This window comes from Cebus imitator, unplaced genomic scaffold (genome assembly GCF_001604975.1).
Source record: "Cebus imitator isolate Cc_AM_T3 unplaced genomic scaffold, Cebus_imitator-1.0 Scaffold132, whole genome shotgun sequence".
NCBI classification, from domain to species: Eukaryota; Metazoa; Chordata; class Mammalia; order Primates; family Cebidae; genus Cebus; species Cebus imitator.
In genome coordinates, this window is record NW_016107447.1 from 4,646,830 (window position 1) to 4,668,467 (window position 21,638).

The 21,638-nt window shown below is 42.9% G+C and overlaps 1 protein-coding gene across 2 annotated transcripts in view; it reads left to right on the plus strand.

The window, feature by feature from the left end:
* Positions 1-21,638, plus strand: part of ARFGEF2 (ADP ribosylation factor guanine nucleotide exchange factor 2) — a 97,707-nt gene that overhangs the window by 23,147 nt on the left and 52,922 nt on the right. The window contains exons 4-12 of one of the 2 annotated variants that reach the window (XM_017541378.1): positions 4,914-5,060; positions 6,270-6,449; positions 7,103-7,337; positions 14,309-14,377; positions 16,050-16,201; positions 17,485-17,615; positions 19,156-19,390; positions 20,067-20,166; positions 20,880-21,019. In XM_017541378.1, coding sequence (XP_017396867.1) covers positions 4,914-5,060; positions 6,270-6,449; positions 7,103-7,337; positions 14,309-14,377; positions 16,050-16,201; positions 17,485-17,615; positions 19,156-19,390; positions 20,067-20,166; positions 20,880-21,019 — 1,389 coding nt within the window. The remainder of the gene's footprint in view (positions 1-4,913; positions 5,061-6,269; positions 6,450-7,102; positions 7,338-14,308; positions 14,378-16,049; positions 16,202-17,484; positions 17,616-19,155; positions 19,391-20,066; positions 20,167-20,879; positions 21,020-21,638) is intronic. The other variant, XM_017541379.2, reaches the window with a different exon arrangement.

A 21,638-nucleotide genomic window follows, 5' to 3' on the forward strand; every position in this document is an offset into this window, starting at 1 on the left:
GCACGCGCCACCATGCCCAGCTAATTTTTTGTAGTTTTAGTAGAGACGGGGTTTCACCATGTTGACCAGGATGGTCTCGATCTCTTGACCTCGTGATCCACCCGCCTCGGCCTCCCAAAGTGTTGGGATTACAGGCTTGAGCCACCGCGCCCGGCCAGGGTCAGTCTTATCTAAGGTAGTAAGTGGTCTCCAAGTTTTTTTGGTCACATATCAATAATATATATATATATATTTTTTTTGAGACAGGTTCTCACATCTCACTCTGTCACCCAGGCCTGGAGTGCAGTGGCATGATCAGGCTCAGTATAACCTTGACTTCCCCAGGCTCAGGTGATCCTTCCACCCCAGCCTCCCAAGTAGCTGGGACCACAGGTTAATTTTTCTATTTCTTATTAAGACAGGGTTTTGCCATGTTGTCCAGGCTGGTCCTAAACTCCTGAGCTTAAGCCCACCTCAGCTTCCCAAAGTGTTGGGATTACAGGATTACAGGCATGAACCACTGTGCCCAGCCAGTTTTCTTTCTTTTTTTTAGAGACAGGGTCTCACTCTGTCACCCAGGCTAGAGTGTGGTGGCTTGGTCATAGTTCACTGCAGCCTCAAACTCCTGGAGTTACGCAGTCCTCCTACCTCAGCCTCACAAGTAGCTGGGACTGCAGGAGTATGCCTCCACACCCAGCTAATTATTTTTTTTACTTTTTGTTGAGACAGGGTCTTGCTTTGTTGTCCAGGCTGGGCTTTAACTCCTGGCCTCAAGTGAAAAATAAAAACATTTTTGACGATATTGTCCCAATATATTCATATTGCTTTAATTTAAAATTGTAGGTTGAGTCTGGGTGTGGTAGCTCACGTATGTAATCCTAGCACTTTGGGAGGCCAAGACAGGCGGATTGCCTGAACTCAGGAGTTCAAGAGCAGCCTGGGCAACTTGGTGAGACCCCATCTCTGCTAAAAATACAAAACAATAGCCAGGTGTGGTAGCACACACCTATAATCCCAGCTACTCGGGAAGCTGAGGCAGGAGAATCACTTGAACCCAGGAGGTGGAGGTTGCAGTGAGCCAGGATTGTGCCACTGCACTCTAGCCTGGGTGACAGAGCAAGACTCTGCCTCCGAAAAATAAAGTTATGGGTTGGGCATGATGGTTCACACCTATAATCCCAGTGCTTTGGGATGCCAAGGTGGAAGGATTACTTGAGCCCAGGAGTTCAAGACCAGCTTGAGCAACATAGGGAGACCTCAGTTCTAAAAAAAAAAAAAAAAAAGAAAAACTATTTATATGTGTTACTGCTATTAAAGTATACCTATAAGGCTGTAGGAAACCACTAATCCAAGCTGCCCTGTTTATACCACAAACATGATCTTTCAGCTCTTCCAGAAAATTTGTAGATTTTTTTTAATGTACATTGAAAAGTCAATTTTTAATTATATGAGTTGTACATGACTACATTCTCTGTTAAAAAGTTTTTGAACTTTATAGATGAAAGGAAGTTCCTTGGGCCACCAGCCTCAAATCCAATTGCCTGTTTAGGTATATAATATTCTTTCTTTCTTTTTTCTTTTTTTTTTTTTTTTAAATAAATGATTCACTTGTACAAGTTTCTCTGCAGCTTTTTACATTCAACACCATTATTAAGCTCTAGCTCTATTGTTCCATGTACATCTAGTGCATTTCTTTTAACTGGTATATGATGTGTCATGCCACCATTTCACCTATCGCTCCCCTGTATAGACGCATTCACACAAAAGGTTCCAGTGCACATCTCTGTACAAGGCTCCTTGGAGACATGCCTCAGTTTCTCTGGTCAGAGGTGACTCTTTGGATTCCTATCACTGAGGCAAAATAAATAGAACTAACTTCAGAATGGAGACCAGTGAGGTAGAAGACTTAATTTGTACGAAATATATTCATTCGTGTGGGTGGGATAACTTGTAATACAGCTTACTTGCTCCAACTTCTGTTCATTACTAAGTATGTCCTATTCTATGCCAAGAAACCAACCACATAGCATTTTCCTTTGTGCAGTTAGTCCTATAAAGTCCTGTTATAGTGTATTATATTGTCATCATCTTCCCTTCCATGCGAGAATTGTCCCTGTGCAAACCCCAGCACATGTGTCAGTGGACCAGCTGCCCAGAGCCCTGCCTCACTGTCTCTCTTTCCACCCCTCATTACATCAGCAAGGAACAAGGTGGGGACATCTACCTGAGGGATAGTGGGATATGGGGGCAGTGTCTACAAATCACACACAGCCTGTAGGTCCCAGTTAGGACTTTGAGCTTTGGTGCGCCTCCCTGGAGAATGTAGACTCTGAGAAAAATAATACTTACACAATTATCCCCAGTGCCCAGAATGGGGACTGTCACAGAGAAGGATGAGAAAGCAGAACCAGAAAGATCCACAGGATACAGGAACTCTGCTTTCTCCCGGCCTTATCTCACTGCACAGATGAGGGGGAAAGTCATACTTAAAACCTTTTCTGATTTGAAGGGTAATGTGCCCCGTAAGGAGTCTGTAGAGGACAGGATGCTTTCTGTCCTTTTCATACTTGAGTTAAAGTATGAAAGACAAGCTTGCTTTGTGGCATCGGTATTGGATTTTATGGAGCCTACTTTTCAGCATTCACATTTGAGGAGTTCCTAGACCATCCCGCTTGCAATCCAATGCACAAAACAGACTCGAGTCCATTAGATGTAAGAGCAAGCAATGTCAGAACCACAGCTCATTTTCCAGGTAGACAGCCCTGCCCTCCTAAGAAGCCTGCGGGTGAGGTAAAGGGCACGTGGACTTGCCTTCACAGGCCACACATCCTACCTGGAGATTTAGGGGTTGGACTCGAGCAGCAGAGTGGGCGCAGGCCTCTCTCCTGCTCCTTCAGCCATTCCATGCGGTAGTATTGCATTTCTACTCTCAGCCACTTTCTCAATCTGTTTTTCTTTCTGCTTATTGAGTGGTGACACTTCAATAGCTAAGGAAGGGGAAAAGCCATTGAGAAACAGCATTAGATTTCTGTATAGTGGCCACTCTTCCTCCTGCAGTGGTGGCTGCTCTATAGATAACCCAGGAACCTGAGTCCACCTGGTGTGGGCAGAAGCAAGAATGTAACCAGCTAGAAGCTAAAACGGAGAAAGAACAGCAGTTGTAGGAGTCTTCACCAAGTCACTGGAGGCAGAGAATGCCATAGAGTTCACATGTATACGTGCCAGATGACTGATTCTTTTATCTGATCAACCATCAATATAACCTGGATAGCTTGGAGAAAAACACTGATTCCTGGGCTCCACACAGAAGTTCTACTTCAGTAGGTCTGGGTTGAGGTCCAGGAACCTGTGTTTTTAGTGAGCTCCCTTGGGTGATTTTGTTTCCCAGCCAGGCATAGAAATCATCCTGCTGCTGATGTTTGAGGTTCCTTCCAGCTTTGCCCTCCATGCTGATATCCCGGTCATGGGTGAGGTGGCACAGACCAGTCTATAACCTCTCAGAGAGGGCAGGGCCCAAGCAGCTGCTTGTGGGTGGCACACACTATTTCCTGATACAAGTGTGAAATGCAGTTATTTTTATGCAGATCAAGTTTTAACTTTGATTTTTGGAATAGAAAATACACTGACACAATTCAACATTGAAAATAAATGAAAAGATGTACTACAGAGTGTCTTAGTTCCACCGCAGCTCACAGCTGCTTAGTTCTCCTCCCTCAAGCAAACCATGTTCTTAGTTTCTTGGGTATCTTTCCATTGAAAGAAAATACATATTCATATATATATATATATAAATATATAATTTTAACAGCTTTTTGAGATAAAATTAACATGCATACAATTCATTCATTTAAAGTTTAATTCTGCTAGGTGTGGTGGCTCACACCTGTGATCCTAGCACTTTGGGAGGCTGAGATGGGCGGATCATGAGGTCAGAAGATCGAGACCATCCTGGCCAACATGGTGAAACCCTGTCTCTACTAAAAATACAAAAATTAGTCAAGTGTGGTGGCACGTGCCTGTGGTCCCAGCTACTCGGGAGGCTGCGGCGGAAGAATTGCTTGAACCCAGGAGGCAGAAGTTGGAGTGAGCCGAGATTGCGCCAAGACTGCACTCCAGCCTGGCAACAAACCAAGACTCCATCTCAAAAAAAAAAAAAAAAAAGTATAATTCAAGCCAGGCGCAGTGGCTCACATCTGTAATCCCACTACTTTGGGATTACAGGTAGGAGGATCACTTGATCCCAAGAGTTTGGGACCAGCCTGAGCAACATAGGAGGACCCTGTCTCTACAAAGAATAAAGAAAAATTAACCTAGCATGGTGGCATGTGCCCGTGGTCCCAGCTACTCAAGAAGCTGAGGTAGGAGGACTGCTTGAGCCTGGGAGGTTGAGGCTTGAGTGAACCATGACTGTACCACTTCATTCCAGCCTGGGTGACAGAGTGAGACCCTGTCTCAAAACACACACACACACACAAACACACACACACACACACTTTAGTGATTTTTAGTTTATTGACAGAGTTGTGCAACCATTACCACAACCTAACTAGACTCTTTTTATGTTGTAATTAACAATCACTCCCTATGTCTCCCTACCCTGACCCATAACTCTAGACAACCACTGATCTCTCTGTCATGAGTATGTATAGCTTGTAATTCCTCAGCTTTGCAGAGATGCGTACTAGGGAGTGCCCTATACCTTGCATTTTTTGTCGGCTACTATATCACCATTACAGGCATCTTTTGCTGTCAGGAGACAGGAAGAAGGTTGCAGTCACAGAATGGTTATGGTGGTTATGCCTGCCTGGCTCCTGGGGACCGCAGAGGACTCTGTAGGAACTGGAAGTGCCTGTCTTTTGCTGTCTTGGGCTGCCACGGAAGGCCTCAGTCCTGGCCAAGCAGAAATTTGTAATCTCTATTCTTTCTCTGTTTAGAAACTCATCGCATATGGGCACATCACTGGCAACGCCCCTGACAGTGGAGCACCTGGGAAGCGGCTGATCGACAGAATTGTTGAAACCATTTGCAATTGTTTTCAGGGCCCTCAGACCGATGAAGGGGTTCAGTTACAAATAATTAAGGTATACCTATGTGTTTGCCTGTCTGGTTTTTAAATTAGAAAGCAAGTCCCCGTGGAAATCTGGATTTCTAATTTACCATGTATTAGTTGTCTCCGGTGGTGCTGAGCTGGAACAGAAAGATTTCAGCATCATTTAGATCTTTTGTTAGGTGTGAGAGTTTATTAGCATGGACTGAGACAAGAAAAATGGAACCAGGTATGTTTTCAAAGTAAACCATTTGCTTGTGAATTAAATCATCTTGAAATCCTCTAGTTAACCCTGGATTCCTAGTCTGGATTTCTCAGCGGGTCTTTGTTGATATTCTTATCTTTGCCTTGCCCCTGTCCTACTTCCCTGTTCAATTTCTGCTGCCAAGAATGGTTTGGCACAGGGTGGTACCTTCTGCTTGTCTGACAACAGGATCAGGATGGGTGTAGCCAAGGTTACAAATCTTAAGTCCTGAAACTATTAGCATTATGAGGAGAGGGCTTCATGCTAAATAAACCTTTCTTAAAGCTTTCTTGAAAAACCACCAGGAAATTGGGAAACCAGTCACCATCGAAACATGTATTTTCTGAAAAATCTGGGTGAGATCACATTGAAGTGTTATATGTCCTGAGATAATTGTCTGTGTTATTCGTTGTAGGTTTTTCAGTCAGTATTAACATTCAGAAGTTTGGCTTGTTTTTGTTTTTGCTTTTTTGAGACATAGTCTTGCTCTGTCATCCAGGCTGGAGCGCAGTGGTGCAACCTTGGCTCACTGCAACCTCTGCCTCCCAGGTTCAAGCAATTCTTGTTCCTCAGCCTTTCGAGTAGCTGGGACTACAGGCAGGCACCACCACTCCTGGATTATTTATGTATTTTTAAAAGAGATGGGTTTCACCATGTTGGCCAGGTTTATCTTAAACTCCCAACCTCAAGGGAGCCACCCTGCCTGGCCAGAAGTTTGGCTTTTTAGAAAGTGAGGCAGTATGCTTCAACACAATTTAATTGTTTCAAATAATTTGGATTTCATAGAACTGTGCATTGTTTTTAAACTAACAGCCATAGAAGTTGGCTCTTAATAATCATCATCCAGTTTAAATGTGCAGAGCCATCTTAAAATTTATTAAAAAAAAAAAAAAAACAGAAAAGAAAAACAAAACCAGACCCTCTAGAAAATTGTGGCCCTAGGAGGGCAGGATGGTGCCGTGCGTTCCCGATGGTGAAGGTCGCGGATTTCTGTTTTAGGCTCTTCTGACGGCAGTGACTTCCCCACACATTGAAATTCATGAGGGTACTATCCTTCAGACAGTGAGGACATGTTACAATATCTATTTGGCCAGCAAAAATCTCATCAATCAAACCACTGCCAAGGCTACCCTTACTCAGATGCTCAACGTCATTTTCACCCGCATGGAAAACCAAGTGGTGAGTGGCAGCTCTTATGTGCTGGGGGCAATACATCATTGCTCTCTGAACTCTTTCATGTGTAACCTTGGTGCCTGTGAAGGTTCACTAGCATTTTAAAGTTACCCCTTCTTCCTGTGCATTCTCTATGCTGTACTTTTGTTCTTGCTTTAAAAATCAGAGAAACTAACATAGGTTTTGAAATTTGTGTTCAGAATTTTTTTGGAGTTTGTCAAAGGAATTTATTTCCTTTTAAGTATGTTATCCTTGTGGCTGGAAGGTTTGTTGTTTTTTTTTGGTGGGGGGGGAGAGTCTTGTTCTGTTGCCCAGGCTGGAGTGCAGCGGCATGATCATGGCTCACTGCAGGCTTGACCCCCCCAGCTCAAGTAATCTTCTCACCTCAACCTCCCAAGTAGCTGGGACTACAAGCATGTGCCGCCACACCCAGCTAAGTTTTTTTGTTTTCTGAGAGTTTCACCATGTTGCCCAGGCTGGTCTCAAACTCCTGGGCTCAAGCATTCCTGTTGCCTGAGCTTCCCAAAGTGCTGGAATTACAGGTGTTAGCCACTGCACCCAGCCCAGGAAATTTTTTAAGCAATAGGCTGGCATAATTTTTATTCCTTACCAAAATGCTGAGACTATTTAAACTGTATCCCTTTTTTGTTGCCTTTTAGTTGCAGGAGGCCAGAGAACTGGAAAAACCAATCCAGTCGAAACCCCAGTCCCCTGTGATCCAAGCTGCAGCAGTATCCCCAAAGTTTGTTCATTTGAAGCACAGCCAGGCACAAAGCAAACCAACAACTCCCGAGAAAACAGATTTAGCCAATGGTGAACATGCCAGGAGTGATTCTGGAAAAGTAAGCACAGAAAATGGAGGCGTGCCCAGAGAAGGAGGCTCATCGCTGTCAGGTACGGGCTGATACGGTCTTTTTCCAAGTGTGAGAGGGAATCAGCCTGTGTGAGGGGCAGAAGAGGCATATGTCATAACATATGAAGGGAACCTCTGATAACAGCTTGTCTCTTTCTGGGCCTTTCCCATTGCTTTTCTCTTAGGAAACATAACCAGCGAGGCATGATATGAAGTGTCCTGTTGTGAGCTGTGCTGTTTTCTCTAAATAGTGCTGGGATGTATCTAGCTACTACTTCTTCATGTTAGCCTCAGTTGGCACACTTTGCTCCCAGTAGTTAATTGATTGGGTGATTAGTCACTCAGTGTCTGTCCACAGGAGCACAAAGGCTTTGATTCTCATGTCTACACTGGATCTCCATGCCTTGCCCAGTGCCTGGCAGTTAGTAGCCACTCACAGATATCTGTGGAAGGAGCAAGAAGGTAGCAGGTGGATAGACAGATGGACAGATAGCTTTGTTTTCTTCTTCTTGTGACCATGTGTATCACTGCTTTTTGTTCGGTTTTTAAGTGAGAGACTATCCCACACCTGATTATATTCTTAAACTAAATGAAATGAAATATTGGATTGAGTTGTTATAAGATGATACTTCTGACCGTTCATATCTCTCCCTGAGCAGTTTGTGGGAACCAGATCCAAAATTGTTACTTTCTTAGGAATTTCCTTTCCCAAGTGATTCTGTCAAATGCTTCTTCACTCAAGCAGGTTGTTATCTACACAATGTATCTGACCTGTCTTCATAATTGACCTCATCTCTTCTTCAGCCACATTACTGATAGTGATTTCTGTTGCTAGTGTGTTCCCTACTGGAGTGCACATATTTGAGCGGGTTTTATTCCTTTTAATTTTCCAGACTGCTTGACATACATGAGAACAGACCAAGTGTTGTTGCTGGAATGTTGTTTGGTATTCATTTATTCAAGGAAAGCACAAAAGAAAAAATTGCCACCAAGAATGGTGTTTGTCTCAGGGTTAGCACAGAGTTGCCATCTACTTACTCCTGCTGTTGAGAGTCCTAAGGAAGGTGCTCAGAACCCCCCAGCCCACCCTCTGTATCTGTCATCATCTTTGCCTTTTTAACTCTCTAGGGCAAGGATCAGGTTTTTACTGTAACCCTTGTTAAGCTGTGAACAGTCAATAAATATTAATATTTAAATACACTGTAATAAGCATAGCTGTGGAGATATAAAACCAAGTCTCTCTGAGCTGCATAAAAGTGCTTCCGCTTTAGCCCATTTTCTGTACAGGAGCCAAAGTGATCTCTCAAACGCATGAATTAGATCATGACCCCTGCTCAAAGACCCTTTGGTAATTCCCCATCCTGCCCCATTCTGAATGAAAACCATGCCCTGTCCTCATAGCTTATATCTCTCTTTCTCTTTTTTGCTACACAATGCACAGGTGCCCTTTCTGGTTATTGAAAGGCTATGTTTATTTCTACCTCAGTGCCTTTGCACTTACTGTCTCTTCCCTGCCTCTGAACCCCCTGTATCTTCAGGTCTCTCGGTTGAGACTGAGAGAGGCTTCCCTGATCAACTTCTGCAGCTCCTCATCACACCTGTCTCTCATTATCTTTTATTTTTTTCATAGCACTCACCAATACCTGAAATTACTGAAGGATTCTGTTCAATTGTTCCTGGTCTGAAGCTTAGGCTGCCCTGCTCACCACCATATTCCCAACACCTAAAATGGTGCCTGGCACACACAGCAGACATTCAGCAAATACATTTTTTGAATGAGGAGAAAGCATTATTGCTAGAATATAATTTTGCAGAAACACGGTAACTTGAAGTTCTGCTCTAACAAAGAGAAAATAATTTGCAGTTAGCATGTTGCTGTGGATTTTGTGGCCAATACTTGGTGCATCCTATGAGACTTTCCCAGGAACATGGGAATCAGATTGCCTAGGAGAAGCAAAACCCAGACCCACACATAGGGGGTCATAATGGACGTGTGCTGTTACCTTTCAAAAGAACAAGGGGGCTGGGTGCCATGGCACACACACCTGTATTCCCAGCTACACTTGGGAGGTTGAGGCAAGAGGATCACTTGAGGCCAGGAGTTTGATGCTGCAGTGTGTCTGTGTAGCTCACTGTGCTCCATCCTGGACAGCAAAGCAAGACGTTGTCTCTAAATAAACACCCCATCTCTAAATCAGTCAATCAATCTTAAAAGAGTAAATGACTTCCAGTTCTCAGGACTAGTCTCTAAAGAAAGAACAGGTCTTGGCGGGGCACAGTGGCTCACACCTGTAATCCCAGCACTTTGGGAGGCCGAGGTGGGTGGATTATGAGGTCAGGAGTTCGAGACCAGCCAGGCCAATATAGTGAAACCCCGTCTTTACTAAAAATGCAAAACCATTAGCCATGCTTGGTGGTGTGCACCTGTAATCTCAGCTACTCAGGCGGCTGATTCAGGAGAGCACCTGCAATCCCAGCTACTCAGGAGGCTGAGGCAGGAGAATTGCTTGAACCCGGCAGGTGGAGGTTGCAGTGAGCCGAGATCACGCCATTGCACTCCAGCCTGGGCGACAGCGAGACGCCATCTCAAAAAAACAAGAAAGTACAGGTCCTTCAGGCGAGAGAGTTGAGCAAGGCAGACAAGGGAACAAGGGAGACAGTGCCCAGGCCTAGAGTCCAGGCATCAAGGCCCAGTGAGAGGCCTGAGCTCTAGTGCCTCTGTGGCTATTATTTTTATATGTTACTAAAGTACGTGGATGTTGGACACAGCCGTGGGGCTCTCCCACAGACTGTCCTTTAGTAATCACCATCACATAGACACTCATTGTGCTGCTAACTCGACATTCAACATAATGTTTTCCAGTTTAATTAACTGGGAACCCCCACAACCTTCCTGGGATAATTTGCCTCCCATGTTATTTGTGTAGATGAAGAGAATTTACCAATAGGCCTGAGCATCTGTACTAGTCCGTTCTTGCATTGCTATAAAGAAATACCTGAGGCTGCTGGGCGTGGTGGCCTCCAATCCTAGCACTTTGGGAGGCCAAGGCAGCTGGATCACTTGAGGCCAGGAGTTAAAGTTTGTTTTTAGGATTCTGACTTTTAACTCCCAACACCAGACATCAGCACGCTGATGTTTTGTTCCAGCACACTGATGTCTGATGTTGGGAGTTGAAAGTCAGAATCCTAAAACATTTTTATAAATTCTATGTAAAATTACCTGTGTGTTTGTGGATTTCTTAGCTCACTTTTTTTTCGAGACAGAGTCTTGTTCTGTTGCTCAGGCTGGAGTGCAGTGGTGAGATCTTGGCTCACTGCAACCTCCGCCTCCCAAGTTCAAGTGATTCTCCTGCCTCAGCCTCCTGAGTAGCTGGGACCACAGGCACATGCCACCACTCCTGGCTAATTTTGTATTTTTTATTAGAAACAGGTTTCACCATGTTGGCCAGGCTGGTCTCGAACTCCTGACCTCAGGTGATCCACCCATCTCAGCCTCCCAAAGTGCTGAGATTACAGGTGTGAGCTACTGCACCTGACCAGGATCTTTGTTTTAGATGGTGATATGTTCCAAATGCCTGGAGCAGCGCTGGACACATAGACACTCAGTTTGTTGATTGAATGACTCTTCCTACCCTACCATCTCCCATGCTCCCTACTTAACCAGATGTGGGTAGGCCTTATTTCAGACTCCTCCCATTTTCCCCCCATTATTCATAGCATGTGACTTCTATCCTTAAGGTCATCTTATGGCTCAGGATCCTGTTGTTTTGTTCCAGGTAGGAAGAAAGAGGAAGAGGTAGGACTAAAGAACTCTGCCAGCTGAGTCACTCCCCTTTCTAAAGAGGAGTTTTCTGGAAGTTGTTACCACCCTTGATAACTTGTGCTTACCCTTCGTTGATTATAACTTCATCACATGATCATCCTTTCTGCAAGAAAGGCTGGGAAATATAGGCACATTCCCTTCCAAAACAAAATTCAGGATCTGTTAGGAAGGATGTGAGTTAGGTGGTTCTCTAGCTGGTTAGGGAGGGAATGGCAGCAAGGCTTCCTCTATGTGAACCTATTCAAGGTGGCTCCCTTATTTTGCTTCGGGACAGAGTGATTCTCCTGCCTCAGCCTTCTGGGTAACTGGGATTACAGGTGCCCGCTACCACACCCAGTTAATTTTGATATTTTTGGTAGAGACTGAGCTTCACGATGTTGACCAGGCTGGTCTCAAACTACCTTAGGTGATCTTCTCGCCTTGGTCTCCCAAAGTGTTGGGATTATAGGCATGAGGCACTGTGCCTAGCCTATAAAAATAATTTTCTTTCTTCAATAATAAATTAATTTTAGCTTATTGTAACATTTTTACTTTATAAACTTTATTTTTATAACTTTTTAACTCTTATAATAGCGTATAGTTTAAAACAAACACATTGTACAGCTGCACAAAAATATTTTTTCTTTATATTCTTATTCTATAACTTTTTTTTCTATTTCTTAAATATTAGGTTTTTAAAACTTAAAAAAAAAAATTATTTTTTTTTTAAACTAAGCCACAAAACAGATTAGCCTGGGCCTACACAGGGTCAGGATCATTCATATCACTGTCTTCCACCTCCACAGCTTGTCCCCTGGAAGCTCTTCAGGGGCAGTAACACACATGGAGTTGGTATCTCCTATAATAACAATACATACTTCTTGAATGCTTCCTGAACCTGCCTCAGACCTTTTTTTTGGAGACAGAGTCTCACTCTGTTGCCAGGCTGGAGTACAGTGGTGCCATCTCAGCTCACTGCAACCTCCGCCTCCCAGGTTCAAGCTATTCTCCTGCCTCAGCTTCCTGAGTAGCTGAGATTACAGGCACGTGTCACTTTGCCCAGCTAATTTTTGTATTTTTAATAGAGATGGGGTTTCACTATGTTGGCCAGGATGGTCTCGATCTCCTGACCTCGTGATCCACCTGCCTTGGCCTCCCAAAGTGCTGGGATTACCAGTATGAACTACCGTGCCCCGCCCTGCCTGAGACTTTTTTTTTTTTTTTTTTTTTTACAGTGAACAACTTCTTTTCTAAATAAGTAGAAGGCAGTGACAATAAAAAGTATAGTATAGGCTGAGCATGGTGGCTCATGCCTGTAATCTCAACAGTTTGGGAAGCCAAAGGTGGGTAGATCACTTGAGGTCAGGAGTTTGAGACCAGCCTGGCCAATGTGGTGAAACCCCATCTCTACTAAAAATACAAAAATTAGCTGGGTGTGGTGGCAGACGCCTCTAATCCCAGTTACCTGGGAGGCTGAGTCGGGAGAATTGCTTGAGCCTGGGAGGTAGAGGTTGCAGCGAGCCAAGATTGTGTCACTGCACTCCAGCCTGGGCGACAGAGTGAGACTCTCTCTCAAAAAGAAAGTATATTATAGTAAATACGTAAACTAATAACATAGTCGTTTATTACCATTGCCATTATGTACTGTATAGAATTGCATGTGCTATGGTTTTATATGACTGGTAGCAGAGTATGTTTGTTCACACCAGCATCACCACAAATATAAGTAATAAGTTGTGCTGCAACATAACGACAGCTATGATGTCACTAGGTGGTAGGAATTTTTCAGCTCAATTTGTAATTTTCCGGGACCACTATTATATGTGTGGTTCCTCATTTACCAAACGTTATGTGGTACATGACAGTATATTTAAAATACATAATAATATAGTGGTGCATGAATGTGGCAAAAATTATGAAGGTGGTTTGAGAATGATGAAGTTTGAGTAACAGTGATATAGTCTAAATCATCCTTTTTAGATGAAGAAGTGAGTTTAGTAGATTGTGACTGTTTCTGGGGTTTTCTAATTTCAAGTTCCCTTTGCCTCCTAGGAAAAACTTGTAACATCAATATTTTCCACACAAATTTACTTTGCCACATAGATAGTTCCAGGGTATTAAGTGCCCAATGGAAATGAAAATACTTAGCACTGCCCTCCAGGAGGATCTTATAGGTCAAGCATAGAACTCATAAAAATGGTAGTTGGGTTGAAAATCCTCATTAATACATAGTCAGAGGGTTATTTTGGTTTTGCTTTTTTAAGGTGATTGCCTTTTTGGTCAAAACGATGTTTTATAAATGAGTAATGCTAGACCAGGTGCAGTGGCTCATGCTTGTAATCCCAGCACTTTGGGAGGCCATGGTGGGTTGATCACTTGAACTCAGGAATTTATGACCAGCCTAGGCAGCATAGCGAAACTTTATCTCTACTAAAACTACAAAAGTTAGCTGGGCATGATGAGGCAGGAGGATTGCTTGCTTGAGCCAAGGAGGCAGAAGTTGCAGTGAGCTAGGATGCTGCCATTGCACTGCAGCCTGGGCAAGAGAGCAAAACCCTGTCTTTAAAAAAAAAAAGAGTAATGTTTACTTCTAAACATCTAGCCAAGAGCTGTTTACTTTATATGAACTCTTTCCCAGAACTAGTGTTCTGGAAAAAAAAAAAAAAAAAAAAAAAAGTAAGAGATACCGAACCTCTTCTGCTTAAACAGTTAACATTTTACAGAATAATTTCATAAAAGTTTAGTAAATCCTCAACTGTCACATTGGAAATCTCATACCAAATTCTGGGTTTCCAGTGTGGGAAGGCGAAGCAGCAGAAGGCAAGTTGTTGGTCCCTGAGGCTCAGGCACAAGAGAAAGCTCCATCTTTTGTTCTGCCAGGGACCCTAGGCTGATTAAAATCGAGCTCCTGCCTCCAAGTTGGGGGTGGTGGGAAGGGCCCTGGGCCAAGCCACTGAGACTTAGGAAGAGAGTACGAGCCAGTGGGATTTTAGTGCTCCACAAAGGGAACCTCTAAAGCAGAACAGATGCTGCCTAAGTTTCCAGATTTCAAGGTAATTGTCCTCCATTGGCACAATCAGATTTGGCCTTTGGGAGAACTTGTTTGTACCCTTGCCTTCTGAAATGCATCTCTCCGTAATCTCCTTCCCTCTCTTCCTTTGTTTTTCCTGGAAATGCTTATGTGTGTTTTGTATTTGGGTGTGTGTACAGGGACTGATGATGGAGCCCAGGAGGTGGTGAAGGACATTTTAGAAGATGTAGTCACCTCCGCCATTAAAGGTAAAAACCAAGGACAACCTAGCCTTTTCTCTTCCCTCATTCCTCCAAAAAGTCCTCAGCAAAATATTGTAGTGTGAAGTTTCCTCTTCTCTGCCCCGAGAACTTGTGGAGCTCATGGAAACTGAATCTTCCCATGTCTGCCCATCTTTTATATGGGTTTCAAAAATGACTTGTTTTTACTGACTCATTTTATTCTCATTTGGGTTGGGTTTAAGAAACATAATCTGACAGCTTAGATGCTCCACATAGAGACGTAGAGGGCCATTCCATCTGCCTTCTAGATTAGGGGGTATCCAGGTTTTTCTAGGAGTGGGCTGTGAGCCCTGAGGTCCATGTCCATTGCAGCTGAGTTTCCATGGCCAGCTATTGTTGTGTCAAGAGGACAGTCCACATGTCATTAGGTACCAGGTGTACAGGGAAGCTTTAGTTAGTTAGGCTTCATTCATAACTGCCTCATGGTATAGTTTCAGTGGAATTAAACTTGTATAGCTCAGAATGACTATTAGATGATGTTTTTTTCTTTGTTTCTGCCTAAAATCTCAGGTCAGTGGCTGTATGCTGAACACTTGATTCCAGTGCCAATAAACCATTAATTGGTCCAGACATCAAGATGTTAGTGGGTTATAATCAGCATTTTTTTAAATGAAAGGGAGTAAAATGAAATAGAGTACAAATGATCTGACTGCATCACATATAATGTTAAGTATTGTTTCATTAAATGTGTTTCAGTTTATGTGCATGTGTCTGTACTGGGATATAATTTTAAAAATTAATTTCTTACAGAAGTCAAGATTTAAAAGCCACTTTTCTAAGCCCTATCTTTTTGTTAAGGTACCACAAAGCTATATACATATTCTATTATTACTTCTTACAGAATGCCTGTAAAATAGAAAAATTTTATTTCTTACCTTTAGGCTTGTTTCTGGGCTCTATACAAGAAGTCATCACATAATGAATGTTTGTCTTGTTTACTTTGTGCCCTCAAGCCACTACTGCAGAACCTGGCACATAATAGGCACTTAATATTTGTTGAATGAAATATATTTTGTAAAAGCTGTTATTGAAAATTGTTCTCATTAAGTTATTTCATGTCCCTTTTGTATATAAAGAACCACATTATAAATTTTTCTTAGAGTTTCATTGCTCTGCCGATCATCAGATATGCTTTCCTTTGTTAAATGATGAAATCTATTTAATTCTTTAATTCTTTCCCTTTTTCACATGGCTGCCAGGAAGCCCAGGTTTACATTTTTTCTCTGTGACTAAGGTTTTCTATCATAACTGGCTCTTCTCTAATTCTTTTACTAATGGTACTTTTAAAAAAATCTATACTTTTCAGGGTTAGCTGCTTCTAATCTTTTACAAAAATGAATGGGGATGGGTGGGCAGGACGGCTGCATTCTGCAATTCTGGAGGCACCATTGACCTGAAGAGAATTGTATATTGTTGTGGCCCTGGCAGTGGGGCTGTGGATAACAGATAACTTGTAAAGCTGAAGCATCACTTTGGCCATGCCTTTTCCAGGATTATGTCAGTCATGGGCTGGTGGCACAGGAAAAGGGGAAAAAGCAGCGGCTGGGAGGTTACACAAATAACTTCTTTCTGGTGTCAGGCAACCTTCGGGGGTAAGTACAGTACTAATTTGGCTATGACTTTGTACTTGTGTTTTAAGAAGCAGCGGAAAAGCATGGTCTGACAGAACCTCAGAGAGCTCTAGGTGAACTGGAGTGCCAGGAATGTGCTATTCCTCCAGGAGTTGATGAAAACTCACAGACCAACGGGATAGCAGATGACAGGCAGTCTTTGTCATCAGCAGATAATCTGGTATGTTGGTGATATCCTGTGTGGATTCGTTGCCATTTTTTCTTTTTCAAAATATGCAGAATTAAACCTTTTCTCAAAAAAAAGCAAGTAAAATAAGCCGTATTCATTTATTAGTCACACAGTCCTGGGCTGATATTCTTTGTATTAGCACATTCAGTTCTTGGAAGGTGCGAATGTTGCTTGGTATACAACATCATTATTAAACCCTGTTTACTCAGACCTTTAAACACTTAAATTCCTGCCACTTTTCTTCTCTCTCAAAATAGTATAATTCATTATGGAAAAATAAAATATATAGTTACCTGTTTTTCCTTCTCTGTATTGAGAAGTCAGTATGTATGGGAAAGTCATTGATAACCCAGAGATTACCATTGTTAACATCTCACTTATATCCTTCTAGATTTTTCTGCATCTCACACATTTTTCCACTTAAATAGAATAATACAGTATGTATCCTGTGTTGCAACCTGCTTTTTATTTATTTATTTATTTTTATTTTTATTTTTGGTTTTTTTTTTGAGACAAAGTCTCACACTGTTGCCCGGGCTGGAGTGCAGTGGCGCAATCTTGGCTCACTGCAACCTCTGCCTCTTGGGTTCAAGCAATTCTCCTTCCCCACCCTACTGAGTAGCTGGGGTTACAGGTGTGCGCCACTACACCCGGCTAATTTTTTGTATTTTTAGTAGCGATGGGTTTTCACTATGTGGGCCAGACTGGTTTCGAACTCCTTATCTTGTGATCCGCCTGCCTCAGCCTCCCAAAGTGTTGGGATTACAGGCATGAGCCATTGCAGCTGGCCTACAAAAATATTCTTAGACATACCTCTCTTACCCAAGCTAATATAATTGCCTGTGTTTTGTTTCTTTTTACATCTTAACTTTTGATTATTTTTCATTTTAAACCACCCACACCAACTCTGAAGAACAAGGAACAAGGTTGTAGAATTGCTGTGATGATTCCTCCATAGCTCCTGTTTTGTCCTATCTTCCCCTCCCCCACATCCCTCATCTCCCTGTTAAATAAATAGAAGAATTTGAATTTTCCTGAGATGATTACATTTCTTATTTTTGGTAAGAGTTATGCTTTTGTTTTTTCTCCCTCCCTTTTTATTTTTTGAGATACAATCTCACTGTGTTGCCCAGACTGGAGTGCAGAGGTGTCATCATGGCCTATTGCAGCCTTGACCTCCTGGGCTCAGTGGATCCTCCCGCCTCAGCCTCCTGAATAGCTGGGACTACAGATACATGCCACCACACCCTGCTGATGTTTATTTCTAATCCTAGGAATCTGATGCACAAGGACATCAAGTGGCTGCCAGGTTCTCCCATGTTCTGCAGAAGGATGCCTTCCTTGTGTTCCGCTCCCTGTGCAAGCTGTCCATGAAACCCCTTGGTGAAGGCCCTCCAGACCCAAAGTAAGCAGACCATCTTAAACCCAATGATCCAGTAGCACATGGTACTGTGTTTCACATTCCCTTTGTTCCAAGAAGTCCCAGCATCGTGTCTCATTGTCAGTGTAAGTGCAGGAATGGTTTTACAACTTTTCAGACTCATAGTCTCTACAGTCCTTTCATATTGAATTGTCTCACTATCCCCACCAACCAAGATTTTGCTCAGTTTCTCTTTTTTTGGCATGGGAATGCAAAAAAACAGTCTGTTTGTTGAACATATAAAAACCACATTTTTACTAGCTAGTGAATTGAATCTCGTGATATAGAATAGGGAGGACAGGATGCCTGCAAGCCTCAGTTCCCTGTTCTGTTTGGAAACCTCTGCTTCATCAGTACAGTTGTAAGCCCCAAATTTGACACAGGGAAACCAGACATTTCTTTGCACTAAACAAACTACTACAAGGATGTCAGCACTGTGGAGTGAAGAAAGCAGAGGTTTCAGAGCCAGAAAAGGCTGCATTTAGATCTTGGCCCCTCCACTTGAGAGCAGTTCCTTGGCTATATGACTTACCAAGCCTCATCTGAAAAATGGAAATAATGGAAAATCATCTTCCAAGATTGATTAAATGAAATATCAATATTGTCCTGAGCATGGGGCCTTGTACTTTATAAATTGTCACTATTGTTCTTGTCATTAGTCATTAATAATTCTCAACTCATCTATTGAGAATGTTGCTAATACTATCATAAGTATTAGGAAAATAGGTCGGATGTGGTGGCTCACACCTGTAATCCCAGCATTCTGAGAGGCCGAGGCGGGTGGCTCACATGAGGCCAGGAGTTCGAGACCAGCCTGGCCAACAAGATGAAACCCCATCTCTACAAAAAATACAAAAATTAGCCAGGTCTGGTGGCGCATGCCTGTAATCCCAGCCACTTGGGAGGCTGAGGCAAGAAAATCGCTTGAACCCAGGAGGCAGAGGTTGCGGTAAGCCAAGACCTTGCCACTGAACTGTAGCCTGGGTGACAGAGTGAGACTCTGTCTCAAACGATAAATTTTAAAAAATAAAAATAAATGTCAAGAAAATAGTTCACGAAAATTTACCATTTCTTACCATTCCTGAACTCAGGGATGGGCAGCGGGGAGGGAGGGTTGTGAGGTAGGTGGATAGAGCACCATTTTCGTGGTTCGTGAAGGTAGGGTGAGCCAGGTGACTCAGCCTCCCACAAGTGATATAAAGTCTTGGTTCCATCAGTGCAGTTGCACAACCCTTTCTCCAGAGTCAGTTGATGCTTACTTTGCTCCTGCTGTATTCTCTACTTTGTGATGGAGAGGGACAAAAAGGAGTTGGCAGCTTTTGTTCTCAAAGGGCCTGCAGTTCCAGAAGGACCCACCTCATGCCATCTGTCCTCGTTCTCCTGACATTTAGGTGCTATTAATTCTTAACTCATCGGTTTCTCAGAAAATTCTGCTCATTGACAGAGGAGCAAGACCTTCTCAAGAAACATACTGTTTGACATTTTATCTTTTAGCACTGTTGTGGTTTTTCATTTTCTTTGCCAGATCCCATGAGCTACGTTCCAAGGTGGTTTCCCTGCAGCTGCTTCTCTCTGTGTTGCAAAATGCTGGCCCTGTGTTCAGGACTCATGAGATGTTCATCAATGCAATCAAGCAATATCTCTGTGTGGCCTTGTCCAAAAACGGCGTCTCTTCAGTGCCTGATGTCTTTGAGCTCTCTCTTGCCATTTTTCTTACTCTTCTTTCAAACTTTAAAATGCACTTGAAAATGCAGATAGAGGTATGGACTCCAAATTTTTTTCATTTGATTATTTACTATTATTATTAGTCATTAATAATAATACTCAATATTGAGAATGCTGCTAATATTACTGTAGGCATTAGGAAAATAGTTCATGAAAGTGTTTCATATCTTACCATCCCTGAACTCAGGGATGGGCAGGGGCAGGGAGGGTTGTGAATGGCATATGCATCAGCTAGCACCCCAGTAAATCAGAACTTTTTGAATGAGTAAGAGAATATCTTTTTATAAAAAGTTACTGCCCCCAGATCTTATGTGCCTTTCATTTTAACCAAAGGAGATGGTCTGTGTGCTGGGCTTAACCCCTGAATATGTCTGTTTGGTCTGTAAATTGTTTGAAATCATTTAGATTAGTTGCCAAATTGAGAAATCCTACCTTACATGAAAATCCAGGTATCTGGTTTCTCTCCAAAAAGTCACAACATGGGTCCTGCATTTCCACTTGGCAGCTCCCCTGATGGCCGCCACCCCCCGCCAGCCATCCCCACCAAGGCCAGGGTCACAGTGCTGCTCAGCTGGGCAGGCACCCCACTCTTTTCCTTCTGCCTAGGGTGCTTTACTTACTGCAGGATCGGCCTGGCTCCTGAAGACTGGATGTTTTGAGCCCTGGTTGAAACTGTTAATTAGTGTCCTCCTTTGTCTTCATATCATATAGGTCTTTTTCAAAGAAATTTTCCTGAACATTTTAGAAACATCAACAAGTTCTTTTGAGCACAGATGGATGGTCATTCAGACTCTGACAAGGATCTGTGCAGGTATTTTCACCTGGGGACACTCATCCACTGGACTTACTCATAAACACTTTTGATGCTTTAATTTGCCAAAGCTCACATTAAGACTTTCAACCCCTCCTTTTAGAGTTTTAAAGGCTAACTCTGACTTAATGACTAGCCCCACCTCTCCTTTTTTAGAGGATGACCAACTCAGACTGGTTTGCCCAGGACTTCCTGGTTTTAACACTAAAAGTCTCATGTCCCAGAAATCCCCTAATCCTGTCAAACTGGGACACTTGGTCACATTACCTACAAGCTGAGCACTGTTAATCACAGGACCTGAGATACTGATGCTACCAATTGGGTGCTGTGATACATGTGGATTTACCTTACACAATACAATTAGGTGGCCTAAAGTAAGCATCCTACTTGTCTGGCATCAAATGCAATTTTGTAAGAGTGACACAACTTTAAGAGGTGGATCAGATAGTCGTTAGCCCCTTCCTTGATGTGAAAAGTGAGCCTTGGATGGGTGGAATGAACTGCCTGAGATTTCATTTTGCTCAGAAGCAGGCCTGATAATGGCCTCCTCTCTGCCAGCTTCCTAGTATGTCCAACATGTGTTTCCTGAGTGAGATGTGGCCACCAGGTTAGTAGTTCACTGGGGAAATTTGTTGGCAAACAGATCTTGTTTGGTAAGAAAACATAACTGCTATTTGATCAGAATTTCTGATACTTATATGTTATTTTCCAAGATGCCCAGTGTGTTGTGGATATTTATGTCAACTACGACTGTGATTTAAATGCTGCTAACATTTTCGAGCGCCTTGTAAATGATTTATCCAAAATTGCTCAGGGAAGAAGTGGACATGAGCTTGGAATGACACCTCTACAGGTAAAAAAACACTGCGGACAATCAATTATATTAAAAGTTCATTCATTCCAGTTAACATTTATTGATTGCCACCACATGACAGGCACTGTCCTTGATATAGTAAACAAAACATGCATATGTATGCACACAATTCCTGCCATCATGAAACGACATTAAAGAAGTCAGTTCAGTTGATGATAAGGGCTTCAGAGAATACTAAAACAGGGACAGCAGAGGAGGTGCTGGAGGTGAGGTGCTGGAGGTAAGGTGCTGTAATTCTTAATGGGGTCCTCAGGGTAGTACCTTAGAAGGTGACCTTTGAGCTGAGACCCATTGGAAGCAAATTCATTCTCAGTCACCCTTCCAAAGATAGTGTGGAAAACAGGATCCCAGTCTGCATACAGGCAAAGAAGATTGCCTAGTAGCAGACTACTATTTAGAGTACCTACAAAGAAAATAGGATGCTTAACTCTAGGCTTCTGAATGAACTGGTCCAATTTATGTGAAGAATTTTGGGGCCGGGCGCTGTGGCTCACGCCTGTAATCCCAGCACTTTGGGAGGCCGAGGTGGGTGGATCACGAGGTCAAGAGATCGAGACCATCCTGGTCAACACGGTGAAACCCCGTCTCTACTAAAAAT